The sequence below is a fragment of the Puma concolor genome, chromosome A2 (assembly GCF_028749965.1).
Source record: "Puma concolor isolate L17-30 chromosome A2, mPumCon1.1.hap2, whole genome shotgun sequence".
Lineage (NCBI taxonomy): Eukaryota > Metazoa > Chordata > Mammalia > Carnivora > Felidae > Puma > Puma concolor.
In genome coordinates this window covers 89,240,482-89,264,787 of record NC_141668.1, presented here as the reverse complement: position 1 = coordinate 89,264,787, position 24,306 = coordinate 89,240,482, and the positions used below count along the sequence as shown (strand labels likewise).

The following is a 24,306-nucleotide window of genomic DNA, read 5'->3' as shown; positions in this document are numbered from 1 at the left end:
CTTTGACTGTAAAATTAGGAAAAAAGATACATTGAAGAAAATGACAGGTGTACCTCCACCATATGAATCATAGAGACTGGCTAAATGAAAAACCTTCTTATGAAACAGAATTACGATATAGGTCCAGCACATATAGAGCCTTTGAATAAGGTGCTTGCACTCAGCTTTTCCAGTGGCCCATAAATATCATCTACTACATGATCACTCACTGTTTCCTGGAACACATCTAAAGGTTTTAGTCTATTAATGTGCTAGGAGATTAGATCAGGATACTTTCAGCCACAGGTAACAGAAAACCCAATGCAAATGGACTCAATTAAAAGTGAAATGTATTATATCTGTAATGAAACAATCCAAAGTAACTGGATTCTAGGATTGATTCACATGCTCAAAAATGTCTTCAAGGACATTATTACTTACTACTCTTACAATGACTCTTTCTTTGCTCCTCCGTTCACACATTGGTGTAATATTCAGGCCTCATGAACATAGATGGCTTCCAGAAAACTGCTGCAGAATGCATCCTTACCTATGTCCAATGGAAGAGAAACAGAGTTGCTTTTCTTTCAGAGCTGGAGTTACTACCTTCTTGTGTCCCATTGGCACAAATTAGCTCAAGAATGCCCGTTCCGGAGTCAGTCAATAGCTAGGGGAGTTCCATTACTCCTATGGAGGGTGAATGGGTGAAATGGGTGCTGGGGAGGCCCATGATATCACTGCCTCGTTTTACCCCTCTATTCCTCTCTCGTTTTTAATAATGATGTAAAACCTAAATTCAGTAAGATGCACACATCTTAGTAGTTCAGCACAATGAGTTCTTACCAATGTGTAACCTTCGGAACCAGCCCATAAAACAAGATACAGAACATTTACATCACCCCAGAAAGTCTCCTCGTGTACTTTGAACTCTTTACACCAAAATAGTGCAGCACATTCTGATATAAGGTTAATTGTGAGGTTTGTATTTTCCCCCAAAGACAGAGAAGAGCAATGATGAAATCAAAATCTTGGGGAAATTGCCCTTTCACATAACCCTTTCAAAATCGTTTTCTAATTAGCACAGCTGTTCTGAGAATATCGATTACCTTTGGGGATTCAGAAGTTGCTGTTTCCTGACCACCTGAGGGCTGTGTGTCTGCTGACGAGTCTCTGTGAAAGGCTTCACTCACCTTGTGTACAATTTCAGAAATGCAGTTAATGGGTCTAAATTGTGACACAACCACTGGACTCCAGTTCATAAGCAGCCTCATTTATGATAGTTACAGATTTGTATTTTAAAATGTTCCTATCGCTTGAAATAGAGATTCCACTGCATTTTCATTTTGATGTACGAGTTTGCTCACATACTATAAAATTTTAATGAAACTGGCTTTAAAGTTCCATTACAGAAATAGATAATGGCGGTCAGAAAACGTTTTTTATTAACCCATTTCATACTGCCAGTGTCTTAAATGTTTTTTTTTTTCCTCTTCTGTACTGAACATACACATAGGAAAATGGACTTAAGTAAAGTTAACTTTTGTTCTCACTACTTTGCTTCTGTGTTATCAATAGTCCAGTAAGATTGAGATTCTATCAGAAGTACTCAGATATGCAGTGGGCAATCGATAATTTCTACCTGGGCCCTGGATGCTTGGACAACTGCAGGGGCCACGGAGATTGCTTAAAGGAACAGTGCATCTGTGATCCGGGATACTCTGGGCCCAACTGCTACTTGACTCACACTCTGAAGGTAATGTTAATGCCCCAGAAGAAAGCATTTACTCACACCGCAGGTCGTGCCTGAAGAACCTTTGTTAAGTGGGGGTCTAGTAAGTTATAACAGCGGTCTTTGGGTGCCCCAGTGAATAAATCCTTTGGCTGGCAACTGAAAATATCTCTTAGGTTTCTTAGATACAGAATATCAAGACCCAGCTCTACTACAATTTACTCAATTTATGAAATAAACCAGACTGTATTGATTAAAGAGCATAAATACTCTGCTTTTTTTTTAAAGATTCTTAATTTGAAACTAGCATTAAGTCTTCTTTACTTCACTTATTCGGTAGATGTGCCGTTTGAAGGAAGATGTTGATGTTATGAAGCAAATAACATAGATTCATTATCACAAAGAAACAAGTTTTCAAAAATGACTAAACAGTAGCTGAAGTTTTTTATTGAATTATAATTGACATACAATGTTATTTTAGTTTCAAGTGTGCAACATAGTGACTGGACAATTCTGACATGACTCAGTGCTCACCACAATAAGTGTGCTCATCATTATGTCACCATACAGCATTATTACAGTATTCTCATTACCTACATTTTTGTTTAGAAAACTCAGTGTTCCAATTTGCTGACTGCTAAAATGTGGTTGCGTATTAAGAATAGAGAGGTTGGGGCGCCTGGGTGGCGCAGTCGGTTAAGTGTCCGACTTCAGCCAGGTCACGATCTCGTGGTCCGTGAGTTCGAGCCCCGCATCAGGCTCTGGGCTGATGGCTCGGAGCCTGGAGCCTGTTTCCGACTCTGTGTCTCCCTCTCTCTCTGCCCCTCCCTCGTTCATGCTCTGTCTCTCTCTGTCCCAAAAATAAATAAAAAATGTTGAAAAAAAAAAAAAATAGAGAGGTCATTTTGGAAACTTTTGCTGTTACACTATTATTTAATATGCAAAGTAAATACAATTGCCCAACACAGTTCCCATATATGTGTTCTATTTCTGTGAACAAATACAGTACATTCATCGTTGCAATAACAGAAAAATGACTAAACCAAAAAAGCACAAGTGACTGAAATCAAACATGGAAGTGGCAAAAAAAAATGTAAACAAAGCCTGTTCTGTCATTTTTTTTCCTGTAATACACCAACTTTGGAATTAATAAATTAATTGGAGCAACGCTCACTTGTATCTGAAAGTGTTGGTCAACAAATGAGATTATAACATGAGGAACCCAGCCATAGGTAATGAATGAAGTTTAAAAAAATTAGTTTCTTTCATGAACATTCAAATTTCATTAGTATTCCTCAGTTGGATAAGAAATTAATAAGTTTATATTACAAAATAATAAGTCTATATTATGAACTCTGGTCAAACCTTTCTAATAAGAGTTTACACGGTTAACAGTGCATGTCTTCTGACTCTTGTGTTCTTACCTGTAAACCTCCATTTTTAAAATTGTATTTATTTGCTGACATCAGTGAGGTGAAGTAGGACTGACACGTGATGTACTTGTCTTTAACTATAGAGATGATTATGTTCTGAGTCATTTAAATCATTTAAACTACATAGTAAGTACCAACTAGACAACTCCTCTAAAGAAATGAAAAAGTAGTTTTTCTGTATACAGTTACTGCCATTGCAACTGTAACAAATTGTTTCCACGATATATTTCTATCATGTAAAAAAACAAAAAACAAAAGAATTGTGCCTCAACCCAGTGCAAGACTATATTATGGACAAAATTAATAGAAACATCAAGATTTTTCATCATAGTTCACTATGATGTGAGGGGATGAAATAATTTTGCATAAAAATAGCCATAATGAACCCTAATATTTTATTTATCTACTCTTTTTGAAAAAATAGACTATTCCTACAAATATCATATAGCTTCACTCATATGTGGAATTTAAGATACAAAACATGAACATAAGGGAAGGGAAGCAAAAATAAGATAAAAACAGGGAGGGGAACAAACCATAAGAGACTCTTAAATAGAATAAACTGAGGGTTGCTGGAGGGGTTTTGGATGGGGGGGATGGGCTAATTGGGCAAGGGGCATTAAGGAGGGCACTTCTTGTGATGAGCACTGAATGTTATATGTATACAGGTGATGAATCACTGGATTCTACTCCTGAAAATGTTATTGCACTATATGTTAACTAACGTGGATGTAAACTTTTTAAAATTAATAAATTGAAAAGAAAAAAATAAAAATAGACTATTCCTGGTTGTTGGTCATCCTGAATTAGGAGGATAAACTGGAGACCAAAGGCAAATATTTTGTTCTGGATTTTGAATACTTCTCGTCATCATCCTGAATCTTGACCCTGCTAAACGTAAAAACTGACTTCCAAGGTTGATTTTCTTTTGACCTCACACAAAAATCGTTGGTTTCAAATGCCCCTCCTTAACCATATAGACATTCCAAGTTCACACCATCATGGAAGCTCAAGGGTTCTGGTTGCTTAAAGCAGTCTCCAGAGTGTGGGGCACATACTCCTGGAGGAAAACAAGACAATCCATTGAAAAATGTTAGGAGGGGCACCTGGGTGGCCCAGTCAGTTAACTCTCTGACTCAGCTCAGGTCTTGATCTCAGAGTCTTGAGTTCAAGCCCCACATTGGGCTCTGTGCTGGGCATGAAGCCTACTTAAAGAAAAAAAAACGTTAGGGAAAAAAATGCTAGAACGTGTGCTTTGTTTTATATTAGTCCTTTAAATTTTCATTTTTTGTGCATGTTTCATAATCCATAATACCATAACTGTACTTTTATATGCAATATAAACAAATACACATATTTGGAGAGTATATGCTTAAGTAACTTCTCAAATAGGAGTGTTACTATAGTCAACTTGCAATTATTTTATTTTAAGATTCTTTCTAGACTTTAAGTCCCAATGATCAAACATTATTTAAGCACTTTAAGTGGGCTTAATGTATGATGCAAAAGAACATTGTAGACAGATCTTGTTTTTTGTAAATGCTTCAGAAAAGCATTAGAAATCAGCGCTTTTTTTAAGTCCAAGATGAAATTATATTGTCTAAACTATTCCATAGTTATTGTCTGAAAATGTTATTTGTAACCACATCCCACTTATGTTTTTCCAGACGTTCCTGAAGGAACGCTTTGACAGTGAAGAAATCAAGCCTGATTTATGGATGTCCTTAGAAGGTGGAAGTACTTGCACTGAGTGTGGCATTCTTGCTGAGGACACTGCGCTCTATTTTGGGGGATCCACTGTGAGACAAGCTATTACTCAAGATTTGGATCTCAGAGGGGCAAAGTAAGTCATTTTTTGTTATTTTTATAACAGCATAGCAAATTGGCCCCAAAATAAGGAACACACTTATGGAAGAAGTTATTACCCAGGACTTGAGTAGACTCTTTGTTCTAATTAACCATTCTGATGGATAATATGTGCTTGCATTCAGATTCCTGCAATACTGGGGGCGCATCGGTAGTGAGAACAACATGACCTCCTGCCATCGGCCCATCTGCCGGAAGGAAGGCGTGCTGTTGGACTACTCTACCGATGGAGGCACGTTTCAGGGGTGAAAGCCACACCTTGGAGCAGATTCCCAAATTACATCCAATGCCCCTCAGAACAGTTTCTGCAAAGCTTTGCTGACTTTGCAGTGAAAATAGTGAAAGTCACAAAGAGAAAGCTACAGATCTTAGTCACATTACACTTTCATACATGTGACTTGTGTGTTACACAAAACCTACCCATAAGGGTGTAAGAGAGAAGTTACATTAAAAATTTAAAAACAAAAATAGATGAAAATAATAAATTTTTTTTAAAAAGCTCCAAGCTTTATGAATAAAGAAAAACTTCTGTGTGTAACTGAAGCTTGATTATAAATGATACAATTAAGAAATAAATTTTATATGGTTTTCTAAGTAAGATCACTTTTAAAAACATTTTAAAGCATTTTTAAAAGCTTTTGTGTGAACAAGCATGTAATAAATCTACAAAAAACCTACCGTGAAAGATGACAGTCTGAATTCATGAGGCTGTCAGAGGATATTTTAATAAAATTCTGTTTCATTATTTTGAAATAGCTGAAACCAGACCAAAAATAACATGAAGTCCTTAGAAAATCAGTTTTAGCAGAGAGGTATCATTTTTATAACTAGCAGAGAGATAGATGGCCTTAAAGTATTTTAGTGTATTCAAAGGTGTTTCTTTAAGTAATTTAAACATCCCACCTACAATCTTATCAGTTGATAAGAGGAAAACTTATTAGTCCACAAAATAAAAATTGCCCAGAATTAAAATGCTAAGTTAAAATTTTAAATTACTAGGTGTTCCTGTCCAGAAACATGCAAAACATGGATGTAGCTCATTATTTATGAAAAATAACGCACATAGCAATGTACAAAAAAATTTTAAGAGCAGAAAATACATAATTTTTACTTCAGCGTGTTTCTTTTTGGCCAGATATTTCTAAATACCCTTCCCCTCATACACAGCGTCATTTGGAAACAGTGGTAAACGCTTATATTAAAGTCAGTGAAATCAATTCTCATTTCCTGGTTGAAGATTTCTTTGGGAAGCTTATGGTAGCTGCAGTATACTGTCACTTTGTGGAGGTTTTCCCAGATATGTTACTATGTTGGTGTATTTGTTACTGTAGGAATAACTTGGACTTTGCTCCACGAGATGGATTACCAGAAATACATTTCTGTTAGACACGACTACATACTTCTTCCCGAGGACGCCCTTACCAACACAACTCGACTTCGCTGGTGGCAGCCTTTTGTGATCAGCAATGGCCTTGTAGTCTCTGGAGTGGAGCGTGCACAGTGGGCACTAGACAACATACTGATTGGCGGAGCAGAAATCAATCCCAGTCAACTGGTCGACACGTTTGATGATGGTAAGAAACCAGACATTTGAAAGTCTTTTTTGTGAGCCTTTTGTCTGCTCTGTCTTTAGATGAGTTACTCCATAAAAAGCATTCAGAAGAGTACCTAGAACATATTCACTGCTCAACAAATGTTAGCTAGTATTTTACCCAGTGGCTTATGAATCTTCAAGATTATCTGTTTGTTGAAATGTCAACTGATGATTTAAAAAATTCTGTTAAAGACAAAATATCTAGCTCTGAATATAATTTGAAATTTCAATATCCAAAATAATTCTAGTTTCTTTAGGAATTTCTGTACCACAGAGATGCACATTGCCTTGTTTTAAAAGTGTACCAAAAATTTTGTAATGGTGCAAGTCAGGCTAGCAATTACATTTTTTTAAGTTGGGTAATCATTATGCTGGCATTTAATAATATTTTCTAAATTTGATTAAATATCTTGGATTTATACATTATACCAATTAAATAAAAATCAATCTTAAAGGGTAAGCAAAAAGGCAGAGCACAGACATTTCAGTAACTTGACAATAAACCGATCCGTTCAAGAGAGTAACATGCCATATTGCTTCCAATTTACCTTAACAGAAGGCACTTCCCATGAAGAAAACTGGAGTTTTTACCCTAATGCAGTAAGGACAGCAGGATTCTGTGGCAACCCATCCTTCCACCTCTACTGGCCGAATAAAAAGAAGGACAAGACTCACAATGCTCTCTCCTCCAGAGAACTCATTATACAGCCAGGATATATGATGCAGTTTAAAGTAAGGGGAAGTGGCTCTTCAGAACAGAATATGGCATTACATATTTGGGGATGGAGGGCGGGAAGAATGCTTAGTTGTACAACTACAAGGAAATGATTGATTGTATTCATTAAAAGAGCCTTTATCTTATGAGTAAAAGAAGTGATTTTTAGCACAGGCCTTTATCAGATAGGATTATTTGAGCATCAATAAAATCAATTAGTATATTGGGACATAGCAAGAAATGTAACTGTATTATATTTCATATATGGAATCTTGAGTTGTTCGCAAGATCTTGGAAATGAAAAGCTCATATAGGTGCCTCTGCCTGTTTCTCTCTCTCTCTCTCTCTCTCTCTCCTTCTCCCTCTTCCCACTCTCCCCACAGTTTCTGTACCTCTTCTCTCTTACTCTACACTGATTTCATATATCAAGCCACTTTGCTTCTTTATCTATCCTCTTCCATCATGTCTTTCTATTTTCTTTTTGTCTCTGACTTCCAAACACAAACATGTACTGTAGCCCAGCTGGAATGCCCCAAATCCTTAGATGTAAAAAAGACTCTCAAATCTTTTACATTGCACATTTTACTCATAAAGAAGTGTAGAAGGGAAGTCATAGAAGATAATTAATAGCCAGATAATCAGAGAGAAAGATAAAGCAATATCGATTAATGTCTTTCTCATTACCAAACACATTTAAAAAAAATAGTAAAAAGGGTATTACAGGGGCACCAAGGTGGTTCAGTTGGTTAAGCATCCGACTTTGGCCCAGGTCATAATCTCATGGTTCACGGGTTCAAGCCCTGCATAAGCTATTTGCTGTCAGCACGGAGCCTGCTTCAGATCCTCTGTCCCCCATCTCTCTGCCCCTCCCCCACTCATGTGCACTTTCTCCCTCAAAAATAAATATTTTTTTAAAAAGGGTATTGCAGAAATACACTTTGTTACTAGATCATTTTAAAGACAAACATTGGTTGCTTATTTAAAACATTTATTTAAATGTTTTAAAAAGATATCCTTATTTAAAAAGATGCCCTGCAATGATGGTTAATAGTAAGAGTCCTTTCTAGCAGAAATAAAAATGTATTCAGAGCCGGTAGGAGAGAGAAATGGGGAGTTATTGTTTAATGAGTGTAGAGCTTCAGGTTTACAATATTTAGAAGGTCAGATCTGTTGCAAAAAGAGGGGCATAGAGATATTCACTGTGTTCCTCAGTTTTATGTTGAACTTTCCTTCAGAGACTGAAGGGTGAGGCAGTCTCCCCAAATGCTACCACTCCCTTAGGACTATCCCTACCTTAGTGGCATGAAGGATGCTCAAATTTAAGTTGTACAACAGGTTGGTTTGATACATATGTATAGTACATATACTACACATACATACAAACATCAAATACATACATACATCAAATCAACATGTTGATATATATACATATATATACTATATGTATTTTATGTATGTAGTAATATGATTGCCATTATAGTGATAGTTAGTGCCTTTGTCATGTCGTCATTTCTTTCTTGTGGTTGGAATAATTCACATCTTCCACTTCTGATGAATTCTTTTCTAATCCACTGAATCAAATATAATCTCTCCTTCCTCTGAAGCACCACAGCATTTTAGTTGTATCTTTTATGATTTCTATTTCCATTATTGGAATATGCTTCTTATTTTCTCTCTCAGGCCAGGGCTGTTTTACACATGAGTGTACGGCCTGAAATTTTTAGCACTAACCTTCCCCAGTATCAGCACTAAAAAAAAGGACATGTTGATTAAGTAGATGATTAGGACTTAAATTTAAATCACCAAGGTTTTATAGCATTTATGCATTATTAATGACTCAAACATTTAATTGCATATAATATGGAAAGCTTTAATTCATATGGAAATGTAAAAACCACAAGAATGAATATTAAGTAGTTAGAAATTGCTATTTTTAATTATAAATAGAAATTCACTAGTAGCATCAGGAAGTTAGAGTATCAGTGAAAATGTTTTGAACCAGTGATACTTTGAGTTTCTTTCCATTAATTCTCCAAATGTTACTTTACTTTTGGCCAAATTATCTTTCCCAAATTTATGATTAATATGTTATTATATTAAGTAAATAGAAATAGTACTTTTGTTTATTTGTTTGTTTTACTACTTAGCCATGGATATCATTCTGTTTGCAGCCAGCTCTGATTGGTATGGAATGCCTTTTTCTTTTGGAGAGGCGTCTGACTCTCAGTCTTACCAGAACTGTCAACTTGGCAGGTAGAAAACTTGGAAAACAATAGCATAATCCAGAAATATTAAAATTAGATAGATAGATACATAGATGATAGATAGATAGATAGATAGATAGATAGATAGATAGATAGATAGGAAGAAATGGGCCTGGTCATTTCTTGTACAGAATCTTTTATGTCTTTGAGAAAACATTTTTCTCAAAGGTTAAGAGATTGCTCTTTTTGTTATTGAAGTATAATTGACATACAATGTTATATTCGTTTCAGGTGTACAACCTAACTGATATGACATTCTATACGTTACTCCGTACTCACCACAGAGTACTCATTATCTGTCACCTTAAAATGTTATTACAGTATTTTCACCTATTTCATCCATTCCTTCCACCCCTCTAGCAATCACCAGTTTGTTCTCTGTATTTATGAGTTTATTTCTATTTATTCATTTGTTTTGTTTTTTAGATTACACAAATAAGTGAACTCATATGGTTATTGTCTTTCTGTGTCTGACCTCCTTCACTTAGCATAATACCCACTAGGTCCACCATGTTTTAACAAATGGCAAGATCTTATTCATTTTTATGGCTGAGTAATATCCCATTGTGTATATACCCCCTGTCTTTATCCATTCATCTATTTATGGATACTTGGGTTGCTTCTATATCTTGGCTATCATAAATAATGCTGCAATAAACATAGGGGTGCATATATCTTTTTGAGTTAATATTTTCATTTTCTTTGGTAAATTCTTACCAGTGGAATTACTGGATCATTGGTATTCTAATTTTTTATTTTTTTCGGGAACCTCCATATTGTTTTCCAGAGTGGCTGTACCGATTTACATTCTCACCAACTGTGCATAAGGGTTGCTTTTTCTCTACATCCTCACCAACACTTGCTATTTCTTATCTTTTTGATACTAGCTCTTCTGACTTGTGTGATATGATATCTGTCTCATTATGGTTTTATCTGTATTTCCCTAATGATTAGCAAATTTGAGCATCTTTTCATGTGTCTCTTGGCCATCATGTGTCTGTTCAGGTCCTCTGCCCATTTTTTAATTTTTTTTTTTTTTTTTTTTTTTTTGCTTTTGAGTTGCATAAGTTCTTTATATATCTTGGGTGTTAACCCCTTTATCAGATATCATTTGCAAATATTTTCTCCCATTTAGTAGATTGCCTTTTTGTTATATTGATGATTTCCTTGATTGTGAAAAAGCTTTTTATTTTAGTGTAGTCTCAATAATGTATTTATTTTTACTTTTTCCCTTGCCTGAGGATATATATCCATAAATATGTCCTTAAGGCTGATGTCCAAGAGATTACTGCTTATGTCTTCTTTTAATGGTTCAGTCTCACATTTAGGTCTTTAATCCATTTGAATTTATTTTTTTGTATATGGTATAAGAAAGTGGTCCAGTTTCATTATTTGCATTTAGCTGTCCAGTTTTCCCAGCATCATTTGTTGAAGAGACTGTTTTTCCCCATTGTGTATTCTTGTCTCCTTTGTCATAGATTAATTAACCATATTAAGTGTGGGTTTATTTCTGGGTTCTCTGTACTAGTCCACTGATCTTTGTGTCTATTTCTATGCCAGTACCATACTGTTCTGATTACTACAGCTTTGTAGTATATTTTGAAATCTGGAATTGTGATACCTCCAGCTTTGTGTTTCTTTCTCAAGAGTGCTTTGGTCTTGGGGTGTTTGGTAATTCCATACAAATTTTAGGATTTTTTTGTTCTAGTTCTGTGAAAAAATGCTATTGGTATTTTGATACAGATTAGATTCAATTTATAGATTGCTTTGAGTAGTATGAACATTTTTAACAATGCTAATTCTTCTAGCCCATGAGCATGGTACATCTTTCCATTTGTTTACTTTATCTTCAGTTTCTTCCATCAGCGTCTTATAGTTTTAAGAGTATAGGTTTTTCACCTCCTTGATTAAATTTATTCCTAGGTATTGTTTTTTGTTGGTATAATTGTAAAGGGAATTGTCACCCTCATTTCTCTTTCTGCTACTTTGCTATTAGTGTATAGAAATGCAACATATGGCTGCATATTAAATTTATACGCTGCAACTTTACTGAATTCATTTATCAGTTCTAATAGTTTTTCGGTGGAGTCTAGGGTTTTCTATTCATACTATCATGTCATCTGCAAAGAGTGACAGCTTTACTTTTCCTTCCCAATTTGGATGCCTTTTATTTTTTGTTCTTGTATGATTGCTACAGCTAGAACCTCCAATACTATGTTGAATAAGTGGTGAGAGAGGACATGCTTGTCTTGTTCCCTATCTTAGATGAAAAGCTCTCAGTTTTTCACCATTAAGTATGATGTTAGCTGTGAGTTTTTCACATATGGCCTTCATTATGTTGAGGTATGTTCCCTTTAAACCCACTTTGTTGAGAGTTTTTATCATGAACGGATGTTTAATTTTGTCAGATGCTTTTCCTGCCTCTATTGAGATGATCATATGGTTCTATCATTTCTCTTGTTGATACTATGTATCACATTGATTTGCAAATATTGAACTATCCTTGCATTTCTGGAACAAATTCCACTTGATCATGTTGAATGATTCTTTTAGTGGATTCCTGAATTCAGTTTGCTAATATTTTGTTGAGGATTTCTGCATCTATGTTCATCCTGGCTGGCTCAGTCAGTGGAGCGTACAACTCTTGATCTCAGGGTTTTGAGTTCGAGCGCCACATTGAGTGTAGCTTTCTTTTTCTGAATGGCCTTGTAGAATAAATTTGGAATCCTCTTTTATTTTTTGGAATAGTTTGAGAAGAATAGGTATTAATTCTTTAAATATTTGGTATAATTCACCTATAAAGCCATTTCGGGGGATTTTTGTTTGTTGGGAGTTTTTTGATTACTGATTCAATTTTGTTACTAGTAATCAGTCTGTTCAAATTTCATCTTTCTTCCTGATTCAGTTTTGGAAGACTGTATGTTTCTAGGAATTTATTCATTTCTTCCAGGTTGTCCAATTTGTTGGCATCTAATTTTTCGTAGTATTATAATCTTTGTATTTCTGTGCTGTCGCTTGTTATTTCTCCCTTTTCTTTTCTGATTTTATTTATTTGAGTCCTCTGTCTTTTTTCTTGATGACACTAACTGAAGGTTTATAGATTTTATTTATCTTTTCAAGAAACTAGCTCTTGGTTAGAAATAGTACTTTTTGGGCACCTGGGTGGCTCAGTCATTAAGCTTCTTACTTTGGCTCAGGTCATGATCTCACAGTTGGTGACTTTGAGCCCCACTTCGGGTGAGCTTGAGCCCAGCTTTGGCTAAACATGAGCCCCAGGTGAGCCCCACCTCTCTCTTTCTCTCTCTCTCTCTCTCTCTCTCTCCCCCCCCCTTCCTCTCCCTCTCCCTCTTCCTCTCTCTCTTACTCCCCCTCCTGGGATTCTCTCTGCCCCTACTCACTTTCTCCCTCTCTCTCTCTAAAAGAAAGAAAAAAAAAAGAAGAAAGAAGTAGTACTTTTTTAAACCTTAATTCCCGGGGCGCCTGGGTGGCTCAGTCGGTTGAGCATCCGACTTCGGCTCAGGTCATGATCTCGTGGTCCGTGGGTTCGAGCCCCGTGCCGGGCTCTGTGCTGACAGCTTAGAGCCTGGAGCCTGTTTCGGATTCTGTGTCTCCCTCTTTCTCTGACCCTCCCCTGTTCATGCTCTCTCTCTCTGTCTCAAAAATAAATAAAACGTTAAAAAAAAACATTTAAACCTTAATTCTCATCTTCACACAGAGTTGCATGTTTTTAACAGAACTCAAAAAATTGTATTGCTGGTGTTCAGTCAGGCTGCTCTGTAAAAGCTTCTCTGAATATTTGTTGATTATTTATTAGAGTTACAATCTAAAGAGAGGGAATTTCTAATTAATGGTAGGTGCTTAATCTTCCCTGTACATATTTGTTGTTTATGCTTGTTTTAGATTGTGGTGGGTTGTGAAGCTACTTCTTGTGGCGATCTTCATTCTGTGATGTTGGAGTACACTAAGGATGCAAGGTTTGTGAAATACTTTTTTACATTCCTCCAAGCTTGAATACCACTTCAAATGGTTGTGTATTTTTAAAGCAACTATCTACAGAGAAGCAACCTTTTATATTAAAAGTATGGTTCATGGGTGCACCCGGCTGGCTCAGTCAGTTAAGCATCCGACTTCAGCTCAGGTCGTGGGCTCATGACTTGTGGGTTCAATCCCTGTGCTACTAGCACAGAGCCTATTTCTGAACCTCTGTCTCCCTCTCTCTGCTCCTCTCCCACTTGGACTCTCTCTCTCTCTCTCTCTCTCAAAAAATAAGTGAACATTTTTTTAAAAGGAAGAAATAATTACATTTCAAAAAAGTATACTTTATGTTTATTTCCCATCTATTAATTTTATTTATATAAAATTTACATGTGTGTCTTATTTTCAAATTTTTCCTTCAAACCAAGAAAAACCGTTTTTCATACTAGGTTGGCTGCAAGCCAACAAACTTTTTTTATTTTAAAATAAGTAAGATAATACATTTGTCCTCAAGTAGAATTCTCTTTTATTCATGTTGCTCATTTTTAACCCACCTTAATGAGAATTTGAGTCAATAAAAGATCTAAATATGCTTCAACCAGAATCATGTGTCTTAAAGCATAGTGAAAGTCTGACACTGTGCAATTACCTTATTAGGGTGTTGATAACCCTGTCTCACACCATCACTCTTGAAAATGAATTATGCAGGGTTAAGTTTGAGTAGACAGAGAATTTTGTCAGTCAACTCCGGGTATATTTCCAGTAATATACCAGAAGCCACTAGAATGCAGCACGATGCACACTATTATTTTATTCTATTATCTGTGAATATATTCTTGTGCTTGTAAAGAATTAGAATATATATTATATGAAATTATTTTTAATTTGCCTTTTCATTGTCTATATAAATATATACAGGAAGTACAGAACTTACATAAAAAATATCTCAATCTAAAGGCATCTGGTTTGTTCAGTCGGTTAAGTATCCGACTCTTGATTTTGGCTCAGGTTGTGATCTCACAGTTGGTGGGTTCAAGCCCCTCGTTGGGCTCTGTACTAACAATATGGAGGCTGCTTGAGATTCTCTGTCTCCATCTCTGTTTGCCCCTCCCCACTCACCTTCTCGCGCTCTCGCTTTCTCTCTCTCAAAATAAATGAATAAACTTAAAAAAAAAAAAAAACCTAAATTTAACCCAGCCCCAAAGTGTTACATTGACATTAGATAGGTCATACATTTCTCTTCCGAGTTGTCTAATGCAGCCTCTGTGGTCTCTTCAGGTCTGATTCCTGGCAGCTGGTGCAGAGCCAGTGCCTTCCTTCCTCTTCCAACAGCATTGGCTGCTCCCCCTTCCAGTTCCATGAAGCCACCATCTACAATGCTGTCAACAGCTCAAGCTGGAAGAGAGTCACCATTCAGCTGCCTGACCATGTCTCCTCCAGGTAAGTTGCATCCTAAGGTAAACTTTGTGGAATTATCTGGCAGTGTAATTATCTATAGAGCTCATGCAGTGACCTGAAAACAACTGAGGCCAGAGATCTCATTACAGCTCTAGTAACCTCTCCCTCCTTTCACCAACCTATGTCCCAAAATGGCAGTTGCATGCCCCAAGAAGAACTAGGAAGAGATAGGATCTTTTTTGTAAATGGTACAGATCTCAAATTTTCTTTTGATGAAATAGCACAGCACATGCCAAACTCAGTCACAGGCCCCAAATCACAGACACTCACACAAAGATGTGGAGTTGGCACCATATCTTCGCCAGTGTTCTGTGATGCCAAGAGGCTGCACTGTTCATCCCATATACAGATACTGTCTGGGGTGTGCAGGGCTGGTCGGGCTACACAAAGCCACAGGATAAACATAACAGAGTGCCATCTTCCTAGAACAGTATTCATTTTACTCAAAGATCTGGAATGCAATATACCTCTCTAGGAAAAATGGACACAAATTTGTTAGGCAATAGAATAGGAAATTCACATAACACTTTCAGGGAAGGTACAAGCTCCCACAATGGCACTCTGGGGTATATTCACAGAGTCCGAGGATTACAAGTTCATTCACCTCTACTTGGGTGCTTCAAGGAGAAGTCTGGGGAAGTCCTTTTCTCAGAAGTAGTCCCAGGGCTGGAGGCTGCACACTGCTAGGGACAATAACAGCCGACTGAATCCCTTCTGCTCTCTGTGGGACTTTCAGTGCAACACAGTTCCGCTGGATCCAGAAGGGGGAAGAAGCTGAGAAGCAGAGTTGGGCGATTGACCACGTGTACATCGGAGAGGCTTGCCCCAAGCTCTGCAGTGGGCATGGGTACTGCACCACGGGTGCCGTCTGCATCTGCGATGAAAGCTTCCAAGGTCTGCATCCCAGCCTGTCATTTTTAACACGGGAGATGGTGAGGTTCTCCTCATCTCAGCATGTACCCAGAGGTCACTAGGAAATTGGTGAAAATGCCAGCCTGAGAGATTTGGGATGGGTGATACACTCTTTGATCACAGATATACTGATCTTTGGAACGAAGTATCAAGGATAATTTTCTGCTATGTTCCTTGAAATATTTTTTTTTTACATTTATTTATTTTTGAGAGACAGAGCATGAGTGGGCAGAGAGAGAGGGAGACACAGAATCCAAAGCAGGTTTCAGGCTCTGAGCTGTCAGCACAGAGCCCGATGCAGGGCTCGAACTCATGAACCACGAGATCATGACCTGAGCTGAAGTCGGACGCTTAGCCGACTGAGCCACCCAGGTGCCTTGCTCCTTGAAGTATTTTTTTTAATGCAGAATTCTATAGCACCTCACATTCACCATCCTCCATATAACTCCCTGCCCCAACCACCACCCCCAACACCTTATTTCCACTTCTGAGCCTCTCTCCTTCCTGGCCTAGCTGCCCATCCCTGGATACTTTGCCAATACTCTTTCTTTCTCAGTCTCTCCAACAGCAGCTGTCATAGTCCTCCCAAGATGTAGCTGATGAGTCAAGGTATTCTCTTTTCCAGGTCACTCTGTCACACACACACACACACACACACACACACACACACACACACACACACAAAACCCATGACTCAAAAAAATACATTTTTATTGCTCGAGCTTCTAAAACCTGAGTTTACAGTTTGGGACAGAGTATCTACTCAACCGCTAACATCTTAGGAAATTGCCCTCTTGGCCTCATAGAAGGCATACAGCCTTCTTTCCTCTGATGCAATGTTTCCAACAGGTTTCTACTGTTACAAAGTTTACATAATTACCATTATATTCTCAGAGCCTACTGCTTGGCCTATAGCAACACTCAATAAATCTTTTTTGAATGAATTCTTACATTGCCTTACATTTTACTGTTTACACAATGTCCACCAATTTATTCAGCAAAATCATTTAGTACTTATAAGATCCCCATAAGTCAGCTATGTTTATATCATTATTCCCACTTTATAGGTAAAGAAACTGAGACTCAGAGAACTTAAGTGACTTGCCTAAGGTGACACAGCTAGTCAGTATCAGAAAGAAGACCATTACTCAGGTTGTTCTTTCCAGTCTCATAACTGAGAGATTTAGCCAACAAGGAGCAGAATTATCCATCTTCCCCAAGGGTACAATGTAAAAATCCACAGATCTGACTTCTGGAGTAGAATATATTTAGATTTCTTGGTTGATTCTATTTCCTTGCCTCCAAATGAAATGAGTATGATTTATGTAGACTGCTGCACATCTCTCACGTTAGAAATTATTTCACGGTCATCTTTTTCCTCTATTCTCATTACCAGCTCATTCCTCTCTTCTCTGAGACCAGCTGGATCTGCCCATGCATTAGCTGGAGAATTTGAACTTTAGGCAAATGAACAAATCAGATGTCTCACAAGCAGTCCTAGATGTCTGGAATTTGCCTGCTCCCCTGATCCAGTAGAGCTATGACCTTTTAATTTGGAACTATTGCAGATGTTTAGGAAAGTTGTGCTGTTCAAATCGAGGGCAAATGCAAGCACACGCACATTTGCTAATGTACAGTCTCAAATGCCGGTATTTCAGCATAGTGGTCTCATACTTGCAGTCTATTCGCTATTCATTTATTTATCTCATCTTGTTATTGCATATCGTATATGTGCTTGTGTGAGCTGCTGGAATCCAACAATGAATAAAATGCAGACTCTGCTCTCAAGAATCAAGTATAGAGCTAGAAGAAGAACAAGAATATGACTTATCCTATTTTCTGCTCCAGAGTTATACTAGGGAGAAAGAAATTAGGTTGGCCTCTCATGCCAGGGTGAGAACTCCCTAGCAAGACCCATCATTGGTAAACACACAGGCGCGGCCAGATGCTGTTGGTATTTAAACAATAGATTTACATGAACAATAAGTATATAAGCACCTACATAATTAAGTAAACATTGACTCAAAGGTAATGGGATTTTTTTTCAAGAACACAAGCCAATAATTGATAAAAAAAAAAAAAGAGAGAGAGAAACATTTATTTCGAGGAGTCTATATCTTCTTGGTATTTTGTCATTCTTACAGGAGCAAGAATGGATGAACCTGAAACTGAATACTTGATCTTTAATGATTCTGCTTTCCATAGCTGATGTTTGCAATTATTCCCTTCCCTCTAGGTGATGATTGCTCTGTTTTCAGTCATGATCTTCCCAGTTATATTAAAGATAATTTCGAGTCAGCAAGAGTCACTGAGGCAAACTGGGAGACCATTCAAGGTGGAGGGATAGGAAGTGGCTGTGGGCAGCTGGCACCCTATGCCCATGGAGACTCACTGTATTTTAACGGCTGTCAGATAAGGCAAGCTGCCACCAAGCCTCTGGACCTCACTCGAGCAAGGTAACAAAACTCCTGTGTTCTGCTTCAGATATAGAATTGGTCACAAGACTGGCTACTTTCCACCGCCTGTTAGATTGAATCATGAACTTCATGGCACAGGTGTCACAAAGTGTTGGAAGCCAAAATGTCATTTGAATTTGGGATGAGGAAGCATTATGTGTTTCTACAACTCAGAATTCTGCTTTGCTTAAATTTATTGCAGAATTACCTTGTCTTTCTTCGCATGCACTGGCCGACTGGTGGTAACATAGGCATAAGCCAGAAGAAATGGCCAAATATAAAAAATTGATAAGTATATCAAATCAACATGTCGTATACCTTAAACCCACACAATGTTTGACGTCAATTATGTCTCAATAAAACTGAAAAAATAACTAAAAAATGTTAAATTGGCTGAAGACAATCTACATAGATAATTTAATGTGGACTGTTTGCAAGTATGTAAATATAAATGTGTGTGCAAAGTAGATTTTGTAGTCAGGCAAACACATACCTGTAGTTAGCTTATGTAGGTTACAATAAATAGAAGTGGAGGCCCAATGGATGGATTATGGGGACTTTAAACGTTCACATGCTCCAAGAGCTGCTTATTAATGCAAAATAGAGTGCTCAGACACTGTGCAAATCAACCAGGAAAGTGACAGAGAAAAAGAGACCCCAGGAAGTTTGGATTTCCTTCTCCACCTGGCCTCCACAGCTGTGTCACTTCCGCCAGTACAAACATGGCTTTTTGTCTGTGTAATTCAAAAAACAAAACAAAAAAGAAGATTCCAAGGCTTTATGAAGATTGCAAAGTATTAGACTAGAGTATTCACAGAATGCTGGAAAGCGTTCAGTAGCTACAAATATATTGGAAAACTGGGTGTTTGGTTATTAACCAAATGTAGATGTTTACTTAAGACTTTTCACTTTGGAAAACATTAGTAATGTATTTTCAGAGGCAGAAAGGTAAGTTTAGGTTCTTTCACTGTGATAAACAATGAAAATGTAATTATTTTGGTAATCATGGAGATACCAAAATTTTGTTCACCCATCCCATTCTTTCCTACCAAAAAGATGTACTTAATCTGGGGACAACCTGATATTTCCTTGACCCCATCTACAGCTACAACTAGCTGCTTAATTAACAATTGCACACCATGTTGTACAAGCAAGTTTAATTCATGCCATTTATAAGTTTTGAGCCCACTGCTTTATTTCACCAGCTCCCCTAAGTGGGACTACTGTATTAATTGCTAGGACTCTGATTAGATATAGATTAGATATTAAACATAGATTTCCTGTGTTTAAAAACTGTATCTTCTAAGGGTAGGGATGCCTGTGAACTTGAAACAGAATAGCAGACATGGTCCTGAGCCGTGGACCATGTCTAACTCAGTTTTCCCTCCACTCTGATCTCCAGACATCTGTCCTAAAATAGACATGATGATTTATCCTTGCGCAGATGCTATTCAGCTTGGAGCTATTTGTAAAAAAAAAAAAAAAAGTATAAATATTGTGGTTTTAGTCCTTGTCCTCTCTGTGTCCTCATGCCTACTTGGTCCCTATTACCTTTCAAAGAATAGAAGATATTTTAGGTGACACAGAGCTTTGAAAGTCAAAATTGTTTTCTTGGCGTAGAACACCAGCCTTCTAAGATTATCTCTCATATGTATGATGTAAAAGATAATATAAATAAATTTTATTGCTAATATGATTCAGTCATAAGACTGGATGCTTCTCTTTCTACTCTGTGACCTCAGAAATTATGGACTTTAGGATCAAGAAAGGTAAAAGAAAAAAAAATTAGAAAGTATAAAACTTTGAATACCACCTGACGCTTGTTTCCCTGTGTTTTCAGCAAAATCATGTTTGTTTTGCAAATTGGGAGCACGTCACAGACAGACAGCTGCAACAGTGACCTGAGTGGCCCCCACGCCGTGGACAAGGCCGTGCTGCTGCAGTACAGTGTCAACAATGGGGTCACCTGGCACGTCATCGCACAGCACCAGCCCAAGGACTTCACACAGGCTCAGCGAGTGTCTTACAATGTCCCCCTGTAAGTGGCCTGAGTGGAAAGGCATGGTCTCATGCGTGATCCCTGAGAATCATGGGGTCTGAGCTGGAAGTTTGGTGAAGTTACTGGAACAACAGCACAGAAGCAGGTGGTGGCACAGCCAAGACTAACCCAGACCCCCCGAAGTTGTGTCACCGTTTTCTGTTAGGCAAGGAACCAGGTGCAACAGGAAATAGAGAATAACAACTAAATGCAAAGGCACTTTTTGCGTATTTCCCTTTCTCTAACCAGTATTTCTAGTCCTTTAGAAAGAAACATTGTTAATTTTCTACGCTCATTTGAAAGTTTTCTGAGGTAGGCAATGATGTCACTTTTGCTTAGCATTGTACCCCCAGCCTTTAGCACAGTGTCTGTCACACAGAAGCCATGTCACGTTTGTTGGCCGAAAACAGTGCTTTTCCAGGTACCAGTGGGGCACGGGGAAGCAGGGAGGGAGTTGTAAAAGAATTACAAGTCCTTGAGGAGCCAAATCCTAGGACCTAAGCAAATCTGAATTCCATACCCTAAGTTTTGTTGATTTAGGCTAGCCTTTTCTGTTTGAAGTCTGCAAGTCACATACCAAGGAAGTTTTGTTTTCTAGCATTTAACCTCTTTGTCCTTCTGTGACCCAGGGAGGCCCGGATGAAAGGAGTTTTATTGCGCTGGTGGCAACCGCGCCACAATGGAACAGGTCATGATCAGTGGGCTTTGGACCATGTGGAGGTCGTCCTGTGAGTATCTGATGCGTAGCATCCCATGTCCCTTGCAGGAAGGTTTGAAATTCCTTTGATGTGGCATGCTCCTTAATTCAGTAACAACCGCTCCTAATGAGAAGCCCCCACAAGACTTTGGCCTACACTCTTCAGCAACTGCAATCTGTAGCTTAGGTCAACCTGAAATAGCCAAGTCCCAAATGCAGTTTAATGTACCTTAGACAACTTCAGTGAGCAAAAGATTTATGTGTGCATTTGACAACATTCGTTAAATGGGATGAAACAAAAGCCTCAGGGTAAATGGGAAACAGTGTCTTTGCCACATCTAGGTTGCCTTATAAAATGGCATGACGTCCCTCAGAAGGGAAGGGATCTGTACTGGTCAGTGTGCAGAGTGTTTCTGGCTGACGTGCCCAGTTACAAACACCTGTCGGAGCCACCGATGCCTGAGGCGGCCTTCAGTTTAGTGACGTGGTTGCGATTAGAGCAAGGCATTTGTGGTTTCAGATTCCTCCCGCCCCATCCCAGCCCCTTGCAAGCTGAGGGTGTCCCCCTGTCGCTTCTCCCATAGAATAGCTGAGGGTGTCCCCCTGTGGCTTCTCCCATAGAATAAAGCTGGCGCCGCTGTCCCCTTAGCCGGGTTGACTGTTGTGCAGAGAGATGATTGCTTTTTCTCTAACGATCTAGTTCCTGTAGAACTGGAACGGGAAAGCTTATGTCTCGACGTGTTCGGACTGATGGCTCCAAGTGGTTGGCAAGGAGAGGCGAATCTTCTCGGTAGATAGGTTCAAATGTTCATTCTGTTTACCAGATCAAAAATGAAATCAGCCCTTTGGCTGATTTCAGTCATTTTGAAAGCAAACGTAAATGATTAATTGGTAGGAAAACTACCAGATCTGTTTTCTTTCAATCATAGCCATGAGCTGAATTTTTCAGTCTTGACTTAGCCCTCGTCTTAGTTTTCACTGAGGCACCTGCTTGCATGGCATCCATATCAACCCCCAAATCCAAGAGCAACCCAGTCCCTACACAAGTCCCCACTGTGCGCTCTGCTGCTTTGGACAACTTGCTGGGCTCTGCCTCCACAAGACAAAGTCGAAGTTTAAAATCACAGTGCATATTCATCTGGATCTATATATGAGGCTGATGGTTTACTTAGATATTGATTTCCTCAGACTACAGTATTCCAGGAGAATAGAACAAAACCTGGGCTCTAAAATGAACACATATATATGGTAAGGCCAGAGAGAGATGTCCAAATAGACCAAGAACCAATCCTAGAGCCTTTCTGCCCTAAATACTCTCCTTTCAGAGCAGCGTTTTCTCAATCTGATTGAACATCAGAATCACTCAGGAGCTTTTGGAAGAAGCATCCCTCCGGATGGTTTGATTGAAATTGATCTGCAGTGGGACCTGAGCATCAGTCTTTTTAAAAGGCACCCGGAGTGATTCTAATAAACTGGTTGAGAATCCAATTTAGAGTCAATAAACACTTTGTATCTTTCAAGTCTCTTGCCAAGACGGTTTACATTAATAGGGCTTCGTGTGCCTGACAAAGCATTATGAACTCCGATGGAAACTTAAAAACTTGACAGTCCTCAAAAGAAAGCAATGAATACTGCCCTTGGGGTAGACATGACAATCCTTAACATGTCATGTGTGTGAGTAGATTAGAGATTTCTTCTCCTGCCACCCAACCAAACAATTTCAGTTATCAGTTTTGGATTTCCGAGACATATCATCACCACAATACCCTCCCTTGAACAAAATTAAAGAGCAGGTGGGGTCAGATGTGCAAATATACTCCCGTGGTGGGAAACAGCCCCTTTGCAACTTTGAAGCAAACTCTGTCCTTCCTTCCCTGTTGACCTGCTTCCTCAGAGTCTCTCAGGGCATCAGCAGAAAGCCTCACCACATAGCTCCCAAGGGACCCTCTTGAATACCTGGTGTTGTTGTTAATTTTTATAAGCAGCCACCGGCATCATGCTGTTACTACAAGAATCAAGTTTGGATTATAGGAAATCTATCATATCGATCATTTTTCTGGAGAAAGAATCTGTGTGTAATGACTTCACTTTTATTCCATCTCCAGAATTTTAGTCCTCTGAAGAATTTATCACTTACCAGGCACCTGTCTGCTCTTACTCTGCATTATTCTTGCAGACTTTCCAGACACTAAAACATTTTGAATGAGAAAAGAGCATTTCCACATATGCACAGTGTTGCATGATTTGGACTTCATTCGGTGTCTTCTTTCAGTGAATGATTGAAAAATTATAATTCACACATATCACCAAATAATTTTATTTTTTTTATATCACACAGATAATTTTAAAAGGAAATTCTAGCTCTTTAATGACATTTCAAAATTTTGTTAAAAATAAAGGGTATACTTTGCTTTCTTTCCTTTCTTTCTTTTTTTTGGAGAAAGAAGCAGAAATTATATTTTCAGAACCATCTTTTTGATATTTTGCTCTTGTGTTAGGATTTAACATTTCTATACCACTGTCCCCTTCCATAGCACTTCTTTTCAGAAGAGTCAAAGGTTTTAAGGCATTCACTAACTAATATGCCCTTGATAGCTCTACAAAATAATCATTTTAAGTAATTCATTTGATGAGTTTAAAATAAAAAATAAAGTTCCAGAGAATTCAGAAAAATAAAACACGATAATTCTCCAAAGGGTCTTTCAACCAAATGAAGCACCAAGAAGCTAGCCAAGATTTGTTTCATGATTCACAAATATTACTAATTATAATTTTGCTACAGCAGATATATACTTAGAAATAGAGAGGTAGAGGGGCACCTGGGTGGCTTAGTCGTTAAGTGTCCGATTTCAGCTCGGGTCATGATCTCACGGTTCGTGGGTTCGAGCCCTGCGTCGGGCACTGTGCTGACAGCCCAGAGCCTGGAGCCTGCTTCGGATTCTGTGTCTCCCTCTCTCTCTGCAACTCCCCTGCTCATGCTCTTTTTCCCTCTCCCTCAAAATTTGGATAATAAAACATTTAAAAAATTTAAAAAAAAAGAAATAGGGAGGTAGAATACTCCCATAAATCCCTATTAATTCGAAATATCCTCGAATTCACTATACTTTTATATGATAACATTTAGTGATATAAACTAGCATTGCTAACTCCTCAAGTGTGGAAGAGAGAGGAGACTGGGGTGCAAATCTAA

General features: G+C 38.1%; 1 protein-coding gene across 2 annotated transcripts in view; it reads left to right on the top strand.

Moving 5' to 3' along the window:
* The window catches only part of RELN (reelin), a 535,402-nt gene that overhangs the window by 503,175 nt on the left and 7,921 nt on the right, over window positions 1–24,306 (top strand). The window contains exons 53-64 of one of the 2 annotated variants that reach the window (XM_086696880.1): window positions 1,555–1,732; window positions 4,809–4,984; window positions 5,133–5,239; window positions 6,339–6,581; window positions 7,158–7,333; window positions 13,481–13,554; window positions 14,834–14,995; window positions 15,750–15,907; window positions 18,162–18,381; window positions 20,222–20,419; window positions 21,049–21,147; window positions 21,817–21,906. In XM_086696880.1, coding sequence (XP_086553006.1) covers window positions 1,555–1,732; window positions 4,809–4,984; window positions 5,133–5,239; window positions 6,339–6,581; window positions 7,158–7,333; window positions 13,481–13,554; window positions 14,834–14,995; window positions 15,750–15,907; window positions 18,162–18,381; window positions 20,222–20,419; window positions 21,049–21,147; window positions 21,817–21,906 — 1,881 coding nt within the window. The remainder of the gene's footprint in view (window positions 1–1,554; window positions 1,733–4,808; window positions 4,985–5,132; window positions 5,240–6,338; window positions 6,582–7,157; window positions 7,334–13,480; window positions 13,555–14,833; window positions 14,996–15,749; window positions 15,908–18,161; window positions 18,382–20,221; window positions 20,420–21,048; window positions 21,148–21,816; window positions 21,907–24,306) is intronic. The other variant, XM_025929644.2, reaches the window with a different exon arrangement.